The sequence below is a fragment of the Euleptes europaea genome, chromosome 12 (assembly GCF_029931775.1).
Source record: "Euleptes europaea isolate rEulEur1 chromosome 12, rEulEur1.hap1, whole genome shotgun sequence".
Classification (NCBI taxonomy): Eukaryota; Metazoa; Chordata; class Lepidosauria; order Squamata; family Sphaerodactylidae; genus Euleptes; species Euleptes europaea.
The window spans coordinates 9249400-9270886 of record NC_079323.1 but is presented as its reverse complement, the minus strand read 5'-3'; the positions used below and the strand labels follow the sequence as shown (position 1 = coordinate 9270886).

At 44.5% G+C, this 21487-nt stretch overlaps 1 protein-coding gene across 3 annotated transcripts in view; it reads left to right on the top strand.

Moving 5' to 3' along the window:
* The first annotated feature begins 284 nt into the window (after window positions 1–284).
* PICALM (phosphatidylinositol binding clathrin assembly protein) overlaps window positions 285–21487 on the top strand; it is a 91580-nt gene continuing 70377 nt past the window's right edge. For all 3 annotated transcript variants that reach the window (XM_056858078.1, XM_056858076.1, XM_056858075.1), the window contains exon 1: window positions 285–414. In XM_056858078.1, the coding sequence (XP_056714056.1) occupies window positions 285–414 (130 nt within the window). The remainder of the gene's footprint in view (window positions 415–21487) is intronic.

Here is a 21487-nt window from a genome sequence, read left to right as displayed (position 1 = left end):
AGCTGGGGAAGGGGGGGGGGCTTCGTCGGCCGCCATTTTCCTGCGGCGGCCAGCTGTGCGCGCGAGCCTCCGCCTGGGGCGGCCGAGCGGCGGAAGCGGCTGGGCGGCGGAGGGACGGGTCCCTTCCCCGGGTGACCGGCCCGGGCTCTTCCCGAGGGCGGCGGCGGCGTGGGGTCCGGCCGGGGCCGCCCTCTCCTCTCCTCCTTTCCTCCTCTTCCCATCCCTTCCTCGGCTCCTCGGTTAGGAGCGGCGGCGGCGGCGGTTGGGCTCCGAGACGGGCAGCCATGTCCGGGCAGAGCATCACGGACCGCATCACGGCGGCGCAGCACAGCGTGACCGGCTCGGCCGTCTCCAAGACCGTCTGCAAGGCCACCACGCACGAGGTGATGGGCCCCAAGAAGAAGCACCTGGACTGTGAGTCGCCGGCTCCCTACCTCCTCGTCCCTTCTGGCCCGGTTCTCTTCCTGGTTCTCTCCTTCGGCCTGCTGCTGCTGCTCCAGGAAGGGTTTGCTTCCCCCCCCCCTTGAGAGCTCTCCCCCCCCTTGAGAGCTCTTCCCCCCCATTTTCTCTCCCTTATGGAGTTCTCTGCAGCGTCCCTCCCCTTCCCCCCCCAAGCCCTGTTCTTACGTTCCAGTGAACGCGTGTACAACTTCAGTCCTAGGAAAGAGCAAGAGTCCAGTAGCACCTTAAAGACCAGGATCAGAGGAGCATGCCTATTTATATTAGGTGCTTTGGAAGACAGGCAGGATGGTGCTGCTGCTGCAGTCGTCTTGCTTGTGGGCTTCCTGGAGGCACCTGGTTGGCCACTGTGTGAACAGTTTGCTGGACTTGATGGGCCTCGGTCTGATCCAGCAGGGCTTTCCTTATGTTCTTATGCCTATTATATTAGGTGCTGTTGGACACAGGCAGGATGGTGCTGCTGCTGTTGTCTTGTTGGTGGGCTTCTTAAGAGGCACCTGGTTGGCCCCTGTGTGAACAGACTGCTGGACTTGATGGGCCTCGGTCTGATCCAGCAGGGCCTTTCCTTATGTTCTTATGCCTATTATATTAGGTGCTGTTGGACACAGGCAGGATGCTGCTGCTGCAGTCGTCTTGTTTGTGGGCTTCCTGGAGGCACCTGGTTGGCCCCTGTGTGAACAGGCTGCTGGACTTGATGGGCCTCGGTCTGATCCAGCAGGGCTGTTCTTATGTTCTTATGACATGTTCATGGAGGAGAGGGGTATCCATGGCCACTAGTCAAAATGAGCACTAGTTATGATTCATACCTATTCTCTCCAGGATCAGATGAGCATGCCTATTATATGAGGTGCTGTGGATCACAGGCAGGACAATGCTCCTGCAGTCGTCTTGTTTGTGGGCTTCCCAGAGGCACCTGGTTGGCCACTGGGTGAACAGACTGCTGGACTTGATGGGCCTTGGTCTGATCCAGCATGGCTTTGCTTATGACTAACACAGTTTCTGGCAGCCACAACTTTCGTGAGCCACAACTCACTTCTTCAGATACAACTACAATGTGATTCCATCTATCCTTAAGTAGAAACGAGTGAATTAGGTGCACTATTGCAATGTAAATGTCAAAAGCAAGTAAAAGACAGCTGAATTACAACTAATAATGAAGCTCAAGACTATGCATTCTCCTGGACATAATAGAGATCTGGGATTCCTGTCTCATTACCAATGCTAATTTCTCTGCGCCTACTACCCCTCTGCATGTCACACCTAATCCAGTCATGCTTGCTAATGTCATTCACTTGCTTTTGACATTTACGTTGCCATTGTCTCTACTTAAGGATAGATGGGATTGCATTCTAGCTGTATCTGAAGAAGTGAGCTGTGGCTCACGAAAGCTCAGTGGCAGTGAACAGGTGTAACAGGTGATGTGAAAGGTCTCAGCCTGAGACCTTGGAGAGCTGATGCCACTCAGAAGCCACAATACTGATGTTGGTAGACCAGTGGTCTGGTTCAGTAGAAGACAGCTTTATGAGTGTTTAAGAGTGTTGTGGCACCTTAATACAAACAAGCAGACTAGTCCACAAAGGCATATGCCAAAATGAAACATTTTTAGGTTTTAAAGTGAAACTAGCTTCCTGGTATCTTTCTGGAGGATTTTTTTCCTAGCCTACTTTGACTTGGGCCCACTCTTTAGTTCCTGGAACCTTACACCTAAGTTGTTCGGTTAGTCTCTAAGGTTGCAGTCCTAAAAAATACTTTGCTGGGTACAGGCTCCATGGACTTCTGGATAGACCTACTTAGCATTGCTCCCTAAACTGCCACATACTACATCACCCCCGTTTTCTTTTTCCTTGCTGTTTTTGGGATCCTGTCCAAAGTCTGGCCACAAATTTTCCGTGGGGTTTTTTGCTCTTCTTTTTTTTTTTTGCTTCCTCTTCCTTCTGTAGTCTGTCTTAAAAAAATTCTTTAATCCCTTGCTTCTTTAATATCCTAGTATGACGTACTAACCACTATACCGTGTTGGCTTTGTTGCTGGGAATCTTTTAATATAAATAAAACTTAATTACTCAGTGACTGAATTTGGGCAGCGTCGTAGGAAGAGTAACATCTTATTTAGTCACACATAGGCAGGACTGCATGCATTTGTCAAACTTGCCATCAGCAGCAGAAAGTGATGGCTGGGTGTGGATTTCTTCATTCTCAAACTCCGTTCTAATTTTCAGGGCAAGTTTGGGGTGTCCTTAGTGGCTCAGGAAGAGTCCAGATAATTGCACAATGTCTGGTGGAAGGCCAGCAGTTGGAGAATACTTCCAGTCTCTCACGTACTGCTTATTTCTATGGTTCTGTTCCCTTCCTGTGCTTCCTTCATCCCACCCTTGCAGGTGAGGTCTGACCTCACTCTGTTTTCCCTCTCTTCCATTTCCCTTTGACATCCCCATTCTTTTAATAAGTTCCAAATCCCTTGCAAGCCTCAGGTTTTTAACAGATTGTCTGGTGGGGGGGGGGGAACCAAGTGTACGTGCATATGCAGTTTTTGGGTTGCAGTACTTAGGCTTCCATGGCAGATTTTTAAAAATGTTCATAGTATCGTTAGCTATGATTATTACTGACATTAAAGGGTAGCAGACTAGCTTGGGGAGTTTCTAGCAAAACTGTCTGGCTAGCACACTTTCATGCTAGCTTAAGAACGTTCTTTTCCGGTGGACTAGAGAAGCCAGGGAGTGAGGTGTTGATGTTTTCTGTAGTAACCTTCCACAGCATGCAGAGATAAATAATGTTTCTGCTTTGAAGACTGGTCTGATGCTGGTTGTCTTCATCTGCTGGTCTGTTAAAACCCTGGGCTCCTCTCTGCTTTAGAGGTTTTTGCGTTGGATGGGTGGGGGGCTGCTAAATATGAAGCTGTACTCTTCCGGTGATAACAAATCAGAATATAGAGTATAAAGAGTATGGAAAGCTACTCAGGTGGTTTTGCTTTCCAGCAGGGAGTGGAAATAGTCTTCAGGTTCCCTTCCAGTTCTTAAGTTCTGTTTTGGGACTGCTGGTAAGTAGTACCGATAGAAATGATTCTTTATGTAAGTTCATCTACTACAGAAATACTACTTGCCATGAACGTGACAGTTCTGTTAGCTTATTTTGCTGTAGCATTACCTGGGGTGACAACTGTACATACAGCAGACACTTGTCTGATCCACTTGCTTTGCTCAAATACACTGCTCAGTCACCATTCCCATTTAGGTGGGTGGGAAATAGGGGAGAAATTGAGACGTTTGCTTCAGGCTACAAAAGTTCAGCTTAACTCAGATGGGCAGGCTAGATCTTTTTGCAGTCAAATAAGCTTTTTTGAAACTGTGGGATCATAGGCCCCAAGAAGAAACATCTGGGCTGTAAATTCTGCAGTACACACCTGAGAAGTCTGACTTTCTACGGTTCCTGCTGCAGTTCATCTGCTTGCTCTATAAATAGTGTGTGGATGCTAAATGAATCCCTTCAATCAGCAACCTTCATTCAGTCCAGAATGCTTTCTCTCCTGTGCTCCGCTGCGCCTTGAGTCCTGGCGTTGAAGAATCCCTACACTCCAGTCACTGATAATCCCACGCAACGCATTTTCCTTCTTCTCCAGCTCTCTCAACAAATTATTGTTAGGTTGTGGAATACAAAGTACCGTGCATGCAGAGCATGCTCGGCTTTGCCTTGTGTCTCGGTTATAATTGCTTTGTGGCTTGGGACGGGAGAGAGAAGATCTAATTTTGGAGGGGGGGAGAATCGCTTGCCGAGAGAGTCTGGCAGACACAATTGCTCTGGCAGGCTCGTGCTGCTGCTTTCACAGGGCTTCTGGCAACTTGGGCCAGGCCTGAATTGTATAATTTGGATGCTGCTGTAGAAGTCTGGAAGGATTGTATAACTTGAGACCTCACACACTTTGTACCACTTATGTTGCAGCACGTAGCAGCAGTGAAGTTTTAGACTTACAACTTTTTTGTTTTTCTTGCTGGCTTTGATGTATCCTTCCTCGAAGACATGTAAGCTTGTAAAAGCTAATACCTGGCTGTGGTTATCAGTTTTGGGTGGCTTAATAAATAGTTCAGCAGCAAGAATAATTCAGCTTGGAGTCCATGCAGAACAATGTCTCAGATAGGGAGGGGCTGTGACTCCATGGTAGAGCATCTGCTTGGCATGCAGAAGGTCCCAGGTTCAATCCCCGGCATCTCCAGTTAAAGGGACAAGTAGGTGATGTGAAAGACCTCTGCCTGAGACTGTGGAGAGCCACTGCTGGTCTGAACAGACAGTACTGACTTTGATGGACCAAGGGTCTGATTCATTATAAGGCAGCTTCATGTGTTCAGTAGGCAGCATCTCTAGCAGAGGGGTGTGTGTGTGTGTGTGTGTGTGTGTGTGTGTAAAGCACCGTCAAGTCATACCCAATTTATGGCAACCCCTTATGGGGTTTTCAAGGCAAGAGACTAAGAGAGGTGGTTTGCCTTTGCCTTCCTCTACATAGCGACCCTGGAGTTCCTTGTTGGTCTCCCATCCAAATACTAACCAGGGCTGACCCTGCTTAGCTTCTGAGATCTGACGAGAGATCTGGCCAGCAGAGATATGTAGTGTCTGCAAAGTGGCAAAGTCAGCCTTCAGGACTATTACATGAACACCTGAGTGCTAAAGGGTTTTTTTTTGTCGTAGGGGTGGGGGATCAGCTCCTAGATTGCATTGCATATGCCCATACAAAATAATGACTAAATGGCACTTTCACTCACTATGAATAATGTGTTTTTAATCGTACTTTGTAACTGGATTTTACTGTGTGAAATGACAAAGTGCGCTTGCAAACAATTGCTAAAGCGCTTTGAAAATGGATTATTCAGCATGTTTGAATAATAAGATTAGAAAGAGAGTGAATTCGTACACCCAATGACAATAGCACGTAAATGACATTAGCAGGCATGAATGGATCAGGTGTGATATGCAGAGGGGTAGTATGTGTGGTGAAATCCGCATTGATAATGAGACAGGAATCCCAGGTTCCTGTTCAATCCCAGAGAATGCATTGTCTTGAGCTTCATAATTAGTCGTAATTCAGCGTTACCTTCTTAAGGATAGATGGACTCACATTCTAGCTATATCTGAAGAAGTGAGCTGTGAATCATGAAAGCTCATACCTGGCATGCCCAAAATTTTGTTAGTCTTTAAGGTGCTACTGGACTCTTGCTCTTTTCTATTGGGAGTATAAGGCCAGAGTACTTTTTTTTTTTTTTTTGCATTCTTAAGTACCACCACAACAGAAAGCACAATTATGCTCTATGATAGCCTTTATCTCAGTGTAAAGGCATTCGGAGGAAGTATAGTTTCATGCAATTGTAGTAAAATTGTTTGTGTACTTGGCTGTTGATAAGGTAGCTTTGGTGTTGAGGTGATGTGCTCAGTAATATTGAAAAATGCATCTGCCTAGGAAGAAAGTTGCTGAGGTGTAATTATCTCCACTTAAGAGATCTGCAACCCTAACGATATCTCTAGGCTTGCCAGACTGCAGCTAGTTCCTTGGCACAAAATGTGAATCAAAACATTATTTTACTTTGAAAGAATAAAGTGTCTTGCCTACTATTGCGCTGCCTGTACCGAGGGTGAGTGGGGAAGAGTTGTCTTCTGTTGGCAGCCACAAAAACAAAAGCTTTATAACTCTTCTTCCAAACCTATATTTCCTGATTTTATATCACCCTGTAACCGTTGTAAGCTGTGTAGGATATCCACGTGTATAGTATTTTTAAAATGTTCTCAGGTCACAGCCGACTTATGGTGACCCCTGAAGGGTTTTCAAGGCAAGAGATAAACAGAGGGGGTTTGCCACTGCCTGCCTCGGCCTAGCAATCCTGGACTTTCTTGGTGGTCTCCCATCCCAGAACTAACCAAGGCCGACCCTTCTTAGCTTCCAAGATCTGGGTAGCCTGGGCCATCCAGGTCAGGGCACCCATACTGTATAGGAATGCTTAATAGGGGTAAAGTCGGATTCGGAGTGAGGGTATAGGTCATTTTAAACATCTTGAGCATCGGAGCAAAAGTGAGTAGTGTAAGGAAATCCCTTCAGCAGACTTTTCCATTGGCTTTGTTTAGAAACATATTTCCACGTGTGCCCATGCTCCCCTACCATGCATGCAGCTCCCTCTAATAGAACTACGTGTGCAGCCATGGCCAAAAGTCATTCTTAAGGGAGGGCAGGGTGCTTTGCATCAGTGACTGGCTCTTGGGCCCCTTTCTTGCATGCCCAGGGTAGTGTCGATTGCCACTTTAGGATCAGAAAGCAATTTTCCTCCAGGCCAGATTGGCCAGCGATCCTGGAGGATGTTTTTTTTGGGGGGGGGCATATTGTGGGCATGGAGTAAGGGTCACTGAAGGTGTGGGGAGGTAGTTGTGAATTTCCTGCATTGTGCAGGAGGTTGGACTAGATGACCCTGGTGGTCTCTTCCAACTCCATGCTTCTATGATTCTAAGCCAGTAAGATGATACAATGATTGGCAGGAAGTAGGAATGCTTGATCACACATGTCCTTTGGGGTGATGCCACTTGGAAGCTTTCCGGTTGTATGCATCTGCTGATTCTGAGTTGTCCTCCTTGCAGGGCTGCCTCTCCTGTTGCCTGGGAAATCGAGACCTGACTAGTGTTATAATAACTGCCAGGCTGGAAGGCTTCCACCAGCTCTCAAGTGTCAGAAATAATTATTTGTGTTTATGGTACTCCCGAGCAGGGCAGCTTTTAAGTTTGGATCGTTGTTTGTAAAGCTCTGGTTGAGTTAGTGCTGATACAGATCTTAATTGTGATACTTGGCTACGGTTGAACTGCAGTCTGTGTCCCATTGCAAAAGGCAGCGTGGGCCAGTGGAGAAGGAGACCTGAACTTGGCTGAAGTGGTGGAAGGAGTGTTTGGGTTGAACGTAAGCTGTGGACTAGTTGGGGCTGAGTAAGTCACTGCCAGCCTCAGTTTCACATCTGTATAATGGGAATGACGAGTGCATAATTGACAAAATCATTTTGTAGATCCAAGTGAGGCTGATTTCTTACAAGCTCCAGCTGATGCAGTCAAGGCCTTTCTATACTGCGCTCAGGGAGGCTGGAAAAATAGGCAGCCATTAGCAAAAGAAAAACTGCATAATAGCGTTTATTACGACCTAGTACATGGCTTTTTGGCTTTGTAAGGGTTTAAGTACCAAGCAGAAATAATTTGCCAGCCTTTCTCCAATTGTGCTGAAGATCTAAATATTTGCTTTCCTGTTTGCAGTTGTCAGGCTCTTCAGGTTTCCTTCTAGTGATATTTCACCTTAGTTTACCTTAAGCTTTCTAGTCTGAGAGCAGGAACACTGAACTGCAGGTTAAAATTAGCTATTTAACAGAAATAAGTTACCCAGAATCCAAATCTCTTACCTGTACAGCATCTCTCACCTGTACAGAAACATAAGCGGAAATTCAGAGTTTGTGTCAAAGTCAAAGAGCTAGAACTTTTGCACCACCAGCGTGGCGTAGTGGTTAAGAGCGGTGGTTGGAGCGGTGGAGTCTGATCTAGGGAACTGGGTTTGATTCCCCACTCCTCCACATAAGCGGCGGAGGCTAATCTGCTGAACTGGATTTGTTTCCCCACTCCTACACATGAAGCCAGCTGGGTGACCTTGGGCAAGTTACAGCTGTGTTAGAGCTCTCTCAGCCCCACCTACCTCACAGGGTGTCTGTTTTGGGGAGGGGAAGGGAAGGTGATTGTAAGACGGTTTGAGTCTCGCTTAAGTGGTAGAGAAAATCAGCATATAAAAACCAACTCTTCTTCTTCATATTCCTTTTCTGATAGTATTGATAAATTCTGTCATTTTAGTATAGTATTATGTGCCTTTGGCTGCAGGTTTCGCACAATTTCACTCAGAGGAGGAATCCTGTTAATGAAGAGTGGGGCTGTTTGGATCAAGCCCATTGAGGTATGGACAACGCTAGGCAGAACTTACATCAGGGGTGGGGAACCTTTTTCCTGCAAGGGCCATTTGCACAATTTATGACATCATTCAGGGGCCATACCAGGTGTAGATCTCCCGGTGGGGGGGAAGAGGCTAGGGTTGCCAGGTCTCCAGCCGCCACATGGAGGTTGGCAACCCCAGGGGAGGCCACACAGAGAAGGCCTGCAGGGTGCCCCCCCTCCCCCCTCCTAGGCAGAAGGGCAGCCAGCAGTGGGCCCGAGCAAACGAGGTGCCAGGGGGGTGCAGCCCTCAGTCGATCGGCAAGGGAGGAAGGAAAACAGAGAAACAGGAAAAGGGAGGGAGGGAGAAAGGGAGAAAGAAATGGAGAGAGAGGGAGAAAGAAAGAAAAGGACGAAGGGAGACAAAGAAAAGGACGGAGGCAGTACCACCCCCTGGGGGGCAGTGGGATTACCTAGGGAGGTACTAAGAGGCAGGGGGCACTAGAGGTGGGTCCCTTCAACTGTGTAGTTCACTGATTTACAATAGATCAAGCTATGGCACCATGCTGGCAAATTTGGTGGAAACTTTCAGAATTTTTTTCCAGACTTTGAAGAGCTGGTACCACTGGATCAAGTTCATCAGTTTTGTTGAATAAATTTCAACTAAAAAGTTTTAATTTGATTTTGAATAGATTTTTATAGGATAGGGGGTGCTGGGGTAGAGATTGTGGAACCAAGGGGGAAGGTGGCCCGAAAAGTGTGGGAACCACTGGTTTAAATGATCAGGAGCTGCTAGCCTTCTTGTGAGTTGATTGTTGAATAGCTTGATGTATAACTGTGGGACATTTTCCTGTGCAAATAAACTATTGACCTTTGTCTGCCAACACCTTAGCTCCTGAGAATTGATTAGTAATGTTAATATCCTCAATGATTGGCACTTTAATGGTGGGTGTAACTGTATCAATTTCTCAAGATGTTTTCTGAACGGTCTTTCCATAATTGATATCTCAAAGCTGTGATAAATCTCAATGGCAGTTCTACTGCCATCCCAGAAGATCACATTCCACGTTGTCAGTGTTTCACATTAGGCGTCGAGGGCACAGAGCCGGCCCTACAAGGAGAATCTTTCTGTGTGGGTAGGTTCATGTGGGAATGAGTGCGGGATACTGGGCCCAGACCATGGAGGGCACCGGCATTGAAAACTGTGCTAGGAAACTTCACTGTGCCAGTGAAGTACATTAAATGCTTCATCTGGAGCTCATGGGAAATGGGGGGTTGCCAGTTAAGCAAATGTGCAGGATACTGAAGCTTTTGGCTCTGAAGAAGAAGAGTTGGTTTTTATATGCTGACTTTCTCTACCACTTAAGGAGGAATCAAACCAGCTTGTAATCGCCTTCCCCTCCCCACAACAGACAGCCTGTGAGGTAGGTGGGGCTGAGAGTGTGTGACCAGCCCAAGGTCACCCAGCTGGCTTCATGTGGAGGAGTGAACTCAGTTCACCAGATTAGCCTTTGCTGCTCATGTGGAGGAACAGGGAATCAAACCCGGTTCTCCAGATCAGAGTCCACCACTCCAAACCATTGTCCTTAACCAATGCACCACACTGGCTCTCTGCCAACCCCTCTTCTAAGCTATCTATAGCAACCAACCCCCACCCTCTTGGGAGCACCATGGCAACAGCCCCCCATGCCTTTTGCAGTGCAGTGTGCTGTCACCCTACTTGTTCAAGGGCTAAACATGGTGGCCAGTCCTCTTTCAGATAGTGCAAATCAGTAATTTTACACTTGATGTAATAAAAAGAAAATCTCAAGGAACGACAGATTATGAAATAAATGCAGAATAGATTTATCCAGGGGTTTCAGGTCTATAATTACTCAAGTAAAAACTCTGTTATTCTTTAATTGCTTTTCGCGAAGATACATAGAGAGATTAATGTAATGGTAATATACTGATGAATATGAATCAGAATAAAGAGTGGAGCCATAGAACTGTAAATAAAATGGTGAAATCTACTTCAACACAAACCAGTTAAGGCTTTAAACTACCTTCAGATTTTTTTGCTTATCAATTCCATTAGTATCTCTAGGGGAGGGGCCATGGCTCAGTGCAAGAACATCTGTTTGGCATCCAGAAGGTTCAAGGTTTAATCCCCAGAATCTGCAGTAAAAAGGATCAGGATTTAGGTGAGGGAAAGACCTTGATTTGAGGCTCTGGAGAACTGCTGCTGGTCTGAATAGACAATACTGACCTTGGTGGCCAATGGTGTGATTTAGCCTAAGGCTGCATCATATGTTCTAAGTTGATCTGTTCTACATGAAGTTTAATCCCTTGTGCACTTTCAGCTCCTGTAGCAATATCATCTACATTGCGCTAACATCACAAAAGAATTCTCTGAAGAAAACTACGGAGTTTCCCTTTTTTCAAGAATTTTCTCTTAGGTTCAGATTTTGTTTCCAAAGTTCATCAGTTATGAGAACATAAGAAGAACCCTGCTGGATCAGACCAGTGCTCCACCTAGTCCAGCATTCTTTCTCACACAGTAGACAACCTGTTCCTCCTGAGGGCCAACATCAGAGCATAGAGGCTGAGGCTTTTCCCTGATATTGTTTCCTGGCATTGGGATTCAGAGGTTGACTGCCTCAGAACGTGGAGGTTTCCTTTAGTCACCATGGCTAGTAGCCATAGGCAGACCTGTCCTCCACAAATCTATCCAGTCCCTTTTTAAAGCTGTCTATACCTGCAGCTGTCACCACATCCTTTTTCATTTCTAATACAGATTCACTTAGCTTTTAATTTCTCAATCATGTTCTGTTGTCGGAACTGTCTCTACCCATTCCACAAGTTTATTCCTGTAGCTTCCTTGTTCCCGTCTCTCTAGATTTAGATTCCAGCATCCAGGCATGTTCTGACACAGGGTTGGATCTCAACCACATTTTCTGCTGGCAGAAGAGTGTTCTGCAACTAGGGAAAGGGTGTGATTTTCATTTGCTGATTTTTCCTGTTCCCTTGCCCCAATCTGCTGCACCTGGGGAGTGTGTTGACCTGTAGGGGCACACATTTGTAGGGCATATCAGGCTGAGGTGGGATGGAGGAGATGGGAAAAACCTGCTTACCTTAATGTTGCTGTGTTCACCATAGATGGTATCTGCATCAATATTTGTTCACTTCCGATCTTTAATATTTCCCTCTTAACTGCTTCTCTAAGTAACCTTTTATTTTTCCTTCAAAGACCTTTTAAAGTTATCCTTTTCCATTACTTGACAATGTATAGCTTAAATTTCAGCAGTGAAATTAAGGCAAGCAGGTTCTGCCTCCTTGTTTGTTTTTCTGGGTAGTGGTTTTCTCCACAGTTTGTTTTAACTTTGATTTCTCAGATCTTTCATGGGCAAAACTTAATCCTGCACAAACCAAACAGCTTACGGATGTAATTATTTTATTTTTGTTTGATCTCTGTAAACAGTTCTTTAATATAGAGACGTAATTCATTATGACTAATCACTTTTAGAATAATACAGTTGATTGCTGTATTCTGAACAAAGCCATTAATATTAAGATGAATGCTAAAATGGAGGAATAGACTATAATCTAGCTATCAGTTACCTATGTTAACTTAATTTTACTGCAAGTAAATTCTTGTTTAATAACTTTGCAACCCTTTCAGTGCAATCCTATGCAGAGTTACTCCATTTTAAGCCCATCAAAATGAATGGGCTTAGATTGGAGTAACTCTCTTTAGGATTGTACTGTTAATGTTGTAAAAGATAGATGCCTCCATTCATTATTCTTGCAATAACTGTGGAGGCTGATAAATTGTCAGCAATTCTAATTACCAACTCAGTAACATTAGCTCACAAATTTGACAAAATGCTTTACGTGACAACAAGTTCCTTGCCCTCACTTTCCTTTTCCAAGCATCTCTGGGGGTAGTTTGGTCCAGTTCTCCCCTGCCGCCCTTCTCTGCCTCACCGCGTCCACAAAGCTTCTTGACTTCCGTTGGTCACAAAGGGCTAGTTGAGAAAGGCAGAAAAGATACAGCCTTACAGAGATCAAACAAAAATAAAATAATTACATCCGTAAACTGTTTGGTTTGTGCAGGATTAAGTTTTAACTGGGTATCTTTTTTTTTCTTGTCTTCGGTTTTTGCACTGAAAGTTGGGATAGCAATACATTAAATAATTTGCACTTAGACCTCCTTCCATCCGTCATAGAACTCAAGATGGCTTCCATAAGACTTCCCCAGGAAGTAATTCACCCAGCCACTGACCAGACCCAGAACATATTGGTTTCACCCAGATTGTCGCCTACCTAGGTTGATTAGTTGGTAATGCTTGCTTTATGCCTCACCTGTGCAGTTATTAGTGAAGATTGGTTAGCCTTTGACCATCACTGGCCTTGCCCAAAGATTATGTACACTGCTTGCAGTTTGAACTTTTAATGACAGCTGAACACGTTCAGCCACATAGATTCAATGACTGTTTTAGTCACTTTGCTTTACAAATGTCACCACTCGTTTCCTCCTTATTTGACTTCTTATGTTTAGACTGCAGTATACACAAAAACATCCATTTGGATATGAGGCACTGAGTCCCAGCCAAAACTACCTATTGTGAGCCTTCCTTTGTTAGGTATAAAGCATACGCTGTGTAAGAGCTGTCTTGATCCTCATAAAAGCCTGTACTTTAGCTCAGTTCCTGTATTGCAGATTGGAGGTGAGTTCATTATTGAAGATACTGGGGACTTTCTAGTTCTTTCTTATCTACTATGCTAAGTCTGCCCTCACGAATTCTGTGTGGCCTGAAACTATCCAGTAACATGTCTGATAAGCTTGTAATGTTTAACTTCAGACTAATAAGTTGATTTCATGCCTTGCTGACCTGGAAAACATATGCCTTAGAGCTGGTTTAGGTTTTTAAGTTTGAGCAGCCAGCCCATACAGGGCACTAGTGTGAAACAGTTGGTCCTTGTTAATACTTTTGCATGCAAAGACTTTGATCTTCTATAGAACACACTGCAGTTGTGATTTGGGGGCTTTTGGGGGAGGGCACTGTACTCTGTTCCAGCTGTCAAACTACACTTTTAGATTTTCAGGTCACTGCTGGACTGCTCAAATACTCTCCTAAGGAATAGCATACGCGAGTCAGCGTAGTGTACTGGTTAGGTGTGGTGGTTAAGAGCGGTGGACTCTGAGCTGGAGAACCGGGTTTGATTCCCCACTCCTCTACATATGTGGCGGAGGATAATCTGGTGAACTGGATTTGTTTCCCCACTCCTACACATAAAGCCAGCTGGGTGACCTTGGGCTAGTTACAGTTCTTTCTGAACTCTCAGCCTCACCTACCTCACAGAGTGTCTGTTGTGGGGAGGGGAAGGGAAGGTGATTGTAAGCCGGTTTGATTCTTCCTTAAATGGTAGAGAAAGTCTTCCTTTTCTTTTAAACTTATTTGGTGTAGAAAGTGTGTGGCTGACACATGGCGCATATCCCCTTGGAATTCGATGAAAGATGCAGTTGCTGATCCAAATTGTTCTTGCATAATATCTTTGGGCTGCTGTATGTAAGGAAGGGCTGTGTCTCTCCAGAACACCTTACAAGATTTTCCTGGAGCAAAGCTTTATTTTGGGGTGCAGGGGAATCTCGTGAAGTGTTGTTCCTAACCCAGTACATTGGCTGGGGTGAAAAACGTAGGCTTGGCTTTCTAGGGTTGCTTTTCTACCACAAACACCTTTTTTATTTACAGAAAGTAAACTAACTAGATGTAGTACGAGGGCATTGTTTACTACTGTACAGGTGACTGATTCCTACGAGGAAAAGGTTCTAGAGCTACTGGTATTGGCATTCTTCTGTTTTAGCGAAAATACAGTTGAAGTAGATAATTCACCCCAAGTGCTGTTTGAGGCTTTAATAAGTTATGAATATTCTATAGGAAGATTTCTGACTTGCGCAGGCTGAGGGAATTCATATCTGTATCATGATACTAATTGCAAAATCCTGACTGTTTGGTTTGATAAATCAACATACTCTTCAGGCTTAACACAGTTCTTATTTGTTAGTTTACATGTTTCTGTGGAGGAAAACATGCTTTTCTGTAAACTGCCAAGTGCAGTGCTAGTCTAAACAAGCTCTCTGATTTCGCCTATATAATATGGCTGAAGGGTTTTTTTTTAACCTGCAAAGTGATCTCTAATCTGGGCGGTATTTTGGTAAACCTCTCTAGCACCTTCTACCTATTCTTCTGTTCCCAGATTTAGCAAGTAGATGGGTACAAGTTGGCCTACTTGGCAGCCGTCCCCGTAACTTTGCCAGCAATTTCCACATCAGGAGGGAGGATATTTGATGTAACTCTCATATTTGAAAATAGTAACATGATTCTCAAGTGTGTCATACCATCTTGGCTAATCGTAATCTCTGGAAAAGCCAGCACGCCAGTTTCTGCACGCAGACCTGCACAATCTCAGTAGGAAGACTGTGCCCATCTTAGATCACGATGGGTAACTGTGTTAGTCTGTCTGTAGCAGTAGAAAGGAGCAAGAGCCCAGTATCACCTTAAAGACCCACAAAATTTCTGGCAGGGTATGAGCTTTCGTGAGTCACAGCTCACTTCTTCAGATACCAATCTTGATATTCTCTGTGCCAATCTTGATATTCTCTTGGGTGCTTTCTGAGTCTAGGGAATTTGTACGAACTTCTAGGCTTTCAAGATAAGTCGAGGATTGTTCAGGTTGTGACGCACGTTATCTCCAGTTCGAATGAGCAGATTCCATCCATGAGTTTTAGGAAGCCACGTTTAGGTTCTGATGACTGGGTGAAATCTGTTTCAAAGTTTCTTATATCTTATAAGTGTGGTTCTGCAATATATATTGGCTCTTATGTGAAATCGTATGCTGATTTCCTTTTCAAAGAGTTGAGTAAATACACTCTCATCAACTCCTAGAAGCCATAATGCAAAGGCCCTACCATTGTCCATGAGCACTAGGGTTCTGTGCCTCCTTTGCGGAAGCACTTCCTGTATTCTCAGGGAAGCTGCCCCAAATTTGGACAGATAGCTTAATATGAAGGATTTCCTGGTAGAAGGTTAATTAGGAATCGGAGCAGAAAAGCTTCCCTGTTTGCTTGCTTAAAGGAGCTTGTCAGGATCGTAGCCTTAGTCTTTGCCCAGTTTCTTTTTTTTTAATTCTGAGAGTGTTAATGGAGAATTCCTGTACAACCAAATAGTTTGGCCAACACCCACGCATGTTCTCCCATGTAACTGTCGTGTATTAAAACCCATATTATTTCCAAGTAAAAGCATTTATGCACATTATGTATAGATGATAGCAAAAGCTCCTGAAGTGCATGACTTGAGTTGTTGGATACAGGGCACAGGGTAGGCAGCAATAGGCAGGGCATGGCACCGAAACATAGGGATGGCTTTGTGCTCTCCTTAAGAGCTCTTGCAGTTTGATATCATTAGACTTATTCAGGGAATGCTGTTCATACACTCACACCGTGAAACCCAGTTCCTTGTTTGCACCTCCAACTTTCTCCAACCATACATTATTCTTCACCTGTATGTCGCTTTAAGTAATGCCTGTACAAACATGTTTTTAGTGGGTTACGGATCTATATATTCCATGCTGTCTTCAGTTTTAGCAGTGTATATGAATTGTTTCTGCCGAAAGTAAAATAATTCTAAGTAACTTTGTATATTTAATGTTGAGCTATGAACAAAGAATGTGGTATGCCAGCAAAAAAGAGTTCTGGGCCAGCGTCAGTGATAATTCCAGAGAGGTAGCCCTGTTAGCCTGTTATAGCAAAACAAAGCAGAAGTCCAGTGGCACCTTAAAGATGAATAACATTTATTCCAGCGTGAGCTTTCATGAGTCACAGCTTGCTTGTTCAGGTGCAATGGAAAGAAAGAAAATAGAGATGAACTTCTATGAATAGGACCTGGTTGGGTGGAGGTGGATCGTAAGAGGGTTTGGATTGGGACCATTTTTAGAACTAGACTTTCATGCTTAAAGACGCCTTCAAGTGGGAACAAGAAGCTATTTAACAAAATCATCTTGCTTTTGGAGCTTCTTTTTTCATGTTACATCATTTAATGAGAACCCCCAACCAGTACCACTAAAAGCTCATTCTGGCGAACTTTATCCCACTGTACATGAATTTGTATGTCAAAAGGCACTTTGGTATTTCTTCAGGCCAGTTCAACCAGACAGTACATTTGTAGACAGAAAAATGGAACGTTTCGGGGCAATGGAAGCATTTTTGGTTGAAAGATGACATAAAAACCTGTTATTAGTTGAAAGATGTGGGAGTTACTTGTGTCACTTGGAGAATTAATAAAGTATGCCTTAGGCATAGATGACAGCAGTACTACTTCAGCTAACCCTGGTTAGTACTGCACAGAAGAAGGCAATAGTAAACCACTTATAATCACCTCTTACCTTGAAAACCCTATGATGAGAATAGAACAACAAAACAAAGAAGAGATCTGTTCCACAAGATCCAAGAAGGGAAATTTAAAGCACCATTAGGCATGCTGAAAAGATGCACATGGAAATACATTCACTGAATAAGACAAAATAAGGAAAAGATGGGAACAATACACTGCAGAACTTATGCAGAAGAGGTGGAAGGAATCTGTCATCCTTTCAAGAGGAATCTTTTGAAGAAGAACCTACAGTTTTAGAAAGTGAAGTAAAAGCTGCACTGAGAGCAATTGGGAGAAACACATCACCAGGAGTAGATGGGATATCAGTAGAGCTATTCCAAGCCATAGGAATTGAGTCCATCAAAATCTTAACAAGAATATGCCAACAATTATGTAAAACAAAACAATGTCCCACAGACTGGAAGTGCTCAATGTACATTCCAATTCTGAAAAAAGGAGATGTCAAAGACTGCAGCAACTATTGGACCATTGCATTAATTGCTCATGTGAATAAAGTGATGTTCAAAATCTTACAATGACTGTTACCATATATGAAATGAAAAATGCCAGATGTTAAAGCAAGATTCATAAAAGGAAGGCGTCACTAGAGATCATATTGAAGGCTTACATTGGTTACAGGATCATACAAGAAAATTTCAGAAGAAAATCGGCTTGTGTTTCATAGATTACACAAAGTTTTTGACTGTGTAGATAATGAAAAGCTATGGTTGGTTTTAGAGGAAATGGGTATGCCACCACAACATTCTGATTCTTTCGGTACTCAACCTGAACGAGAGGCTACTGTTAGAACAGAATATGGAGAAACAGAATGATTTCCAGTAGGCAAAAGTGTCACACAATGATGTATTTTATTTCCCTGTCTGTTCAGTCTGCATGCAAAACATATCATAGGGAAAACTGGATTAGATTTTATAGATACTGTGGACAGCCAAAAAAGACAGTGGATTTATAGATCAAATCAAACCGGAACTCTCCCTAGAGGCTAAAATGATCAAACTGAGGCTATTGTACCTTGGTCACATTGTGAGAATACAAGAGTCACTGGAAAAGATAATATTGAAGGCAGCAGGAAAGAGGAAGACCCAACTTGAGACGGATTAACTCTATAAAGTAAGCCACTGCCCTCAGTTTTCAACGACAGGGCATTTTGGAGGACTTAAATTCATAGGGTTGGCATAAGTTGGAAGCAGCTTTACAGCACTTCACACACATACACACCTGTCTTCCTTGGCTTGCCTGTGATTAGGAAACATCTCTAGCCTGACAATTTCTAAGGGAATGAACATTGTGCTTATAGCTGTATCATGGTGAATATTTATGTAGCTGATAGTTGAGTGTCTTCGGCTGTAAGCCTATGTATACTTAAGAATAAATTCCATTGTACTCAATGAGGCTGTCCTCTGAGTAGACCTGTGTGGGATCAGGGTGTTAATGTATTTGCAGGGTTAACCTTAAATGAGCTGACCTTTCAGCTTGCCTGGATTCTCAGTAATTGTTTCCTCTGCACAATTGCATATATTTTTCCCCTGTTTATGTACCTTCCATAATATACTGTGAACATCTTGGTAATAACTTCATGTCCAAGCAAACTTTGGCTGGGTTTCTCATCAGCCTCTGCGGTCGTTTACCCCAAACCGTTGAGCTGCAGCAAGCAACTCTTCAGTGAGAGTTAAGCTAATAGATGCCTTCACTATTGACCCTTGGCTATGGGATATCTGAAAGCACGACAGGAATTTGTTCCTTGCTCAAAAGGGCACAGATTTTGAAAACCAGCAAATGAGTAACATGGGAAAACTGGTTCAGTAAACCCCATGGTGTATTGGCAGTCTGTCACCAGTTTTTCTCTACATCTACTCAGATACTTCATAGCTTTGTAGTTCTGAAGTATGCATATTGTTGGGAAATGCTACTACAGTCTACTGTATTTCAACTGATAGTCATTCCTTTAATGACCCCAGAAGCAAACTCATGATATTTTGGGCCTGCGTTCAAAATTTAGTCTTACTGAATTCAGTGGGATGGTTTATAAGCCTAAATGAAGGCTCACTATATGGATTCATATTTATCTTGTGAAATGGGGCACAGGAATATAGCTAAAGTGGGGAAGAATCCCTTCCTGTGCTGTCATGCATATGTGTACAGCAAAGGGGAGGGGTTGTGGCTCAATAGTAGACTTGGAATGCCAGAAGGTCCCAGGTTCAATCCCGGCATCTCCAGTTAAAGGGACTAAGCAGGTAGGGGTTTTCAGTTAAACCTCCCCCCAAACAAACCCCCAAATTTCTCCCTCCCCACCCGCTTAAAAGATGCCTGCAGTTCAGCCCCTCTTCAAAAGCCCTGGCAAACAAGCAGGCCTTGCAGCGCCTCCTGGAGATTTCCAAGAAGGGGGGGGGCTCGCCTCTTCAGGGAGCCAATTCCACAGAGCAGAAACCACGATGGATAAGGCCCAGGCTCTGGTCGATGGCAGACTGGCCATCCTAAGTGGTGCGATAAGCAGCAGAGGGGTGCCCGACAACCGTACCTGGCACACAGCGGCATATGAAGAAGAGTTGGTTTTTATATGCCGACTTTCTCTGCCACTTAGGAAAGAATCAAACCGGCTCACAATCACCTTCCCTTCCCCTCCCCACAACAAATGCCCTGTGAGGTAGGTGGGGCTGAGAGAGCTGTGAGTAGGCCAAGGTCACCCAGCTGGCTTCATGCATAGGAGTGGGGAAACCAACCCGGTTCACCAGATTAGCTTCCGCCGCTCATGTGGAGAAGTGGGGAATCAAACCTGGTTCTCCAGATCAAAGTCCACCGCTCCAAACTACTGCTCTTAACCACTACACCACTCTGGAGAAGGAGATGGCCCTTCAGAGAGAGAAGGGAGAAGATAGATCTACCACACACACACACACACACTTTCTGCTGGTGGAAAACTTTGCATTCTTCACTTGGTAACTAATGTGCTCTTGATACAAAACCAACAAGTAGAAATGTTAAAGCCAGTGGCATCCTGCGTCACTTTGACCGCATAGCTCCATATTGACTAGCCCCTTAAAAATTTTTGTGTAGCGAAAGCAAAAGTAATTGCTTCCTGGTTGAATGTACTAAAGCGGCTTTGGCTATATTTAAATCCATTCCCCGTTCTCTAGGTTTAGAGCAACTCAGAGTTATTTCAAAGGTTGAAAAAAAAGGCTATAAGAGGCTTATGAAGCCGCTGTAACTGCCCTGCTTAGCCTCTGCTGTCAAGTACCTATTCAGATCTTTCCTGGAAAATACTTGGGCTTCGGTTCACCTCTAGAACAGATCTACACAAAGCTGGTACTCCCTCTCCCCAGAGACACAGTCCCTTTGGAGAATTCCCAAATGCCTGACGGTTGCAGCTCATTCCTTTTTTCCTTTATAGAGCTTATGTACAGAACTTCTGCAGTCTCCAGAACTCACCAATAGTGAGTACGGGCAAATGTTCCTCCTCTTATGGGGCTAATTTTTCCACACTTATTTTTTTGGACATCTTCTGGGCATGGATTAGGGGGCACTGGTGGTGGTGGTGGGAGGCAATTGTGAATTTCCTGCATTGTGCAAGGGGTTGGACTAGATGACCCTGGTGGTCCCTTCCAACTCTATGATTCTATTCTATTCTAACCACTTCGAGTTGAGTGAAAGCCTTGCTTGCCATTACCGTGGAGCTTAGCAAGGGGAAACAGAGAGAAAGTGAGGGGGTATGGCAAAAGGGGGGGGTTGGTGGTGTGCAGATTACCACTGAATAGTAAAGTACTGGACATGGTACTGCCCTGTGGGGAGCGGTTAAAATGCTTAGGGCTGTTTAGCTTGGAAAGAAGGCAGCTAAGGGAAGACATGACAGAAGTCTTTAAAATTATGCATGGTATGGAGAGAGTGGACAGGGAGAAGTTCTCCCTCTCTCATAATAGTAGAACACGGGGTCATCTGCTGAAGCTGGAGAGTGAGAGATTCCAAACAGATCAAAGGAAGTACTTCTTCACACAACGTGTAATTAAATTGTGGAACTCCCTGCCCCAGGGTGTGGTGATGGCTGCCAACTTAGAAGGCTTAAAGAGGGGAGTGGACATGTTCATGGAGGAGAGGGCTATTAATTGGCTACTAGTCAAAATAGATACTAGTCACGATGCTTACGTATTCTCTCCAGGATCAGAGGAGTATGCCTATTATATTGGGTGCTGTAAAGGAACACAGGCAGGATAATGCTGCTGCAGTCGTCTTGTTTGTGGGCTTCCTAGAGGCACCTGGTTGGCCACTGTGTGAACACATGAATCTGCCTTATACCAAATCAGACCCTTGGTCCATCAAAGTCAGTATTGCCTACTCAGACTGGCAGCGGCTCTCCGGGGTCTCAGGCTGAACAGACTGGTGGACTTGATGGGCCTTGGTCTGATCCAGCATGGCTTTTCTTATGTTCTTATGTACTGATGGGGGGCATGTGCAGGGAACGGTGCGGGACTGGGGAGGGCAGAGACCTTGTGGGAAAGTATAGAAATCATAGAAACAGAGTTGGAAGGGACCTCTAGGGTCATCTAGTCCAACGCCCCACAATGCAGGAACTTCACAGCTACCTCCCCCTACACACCCAGTAAAACCTGCTCCATGCCCAGGAGATGGTAAAAAAAACCTCCAGGAACCCTGGCCAATCTGGCCTGAGGGAAATTGCTTCCTGGCTC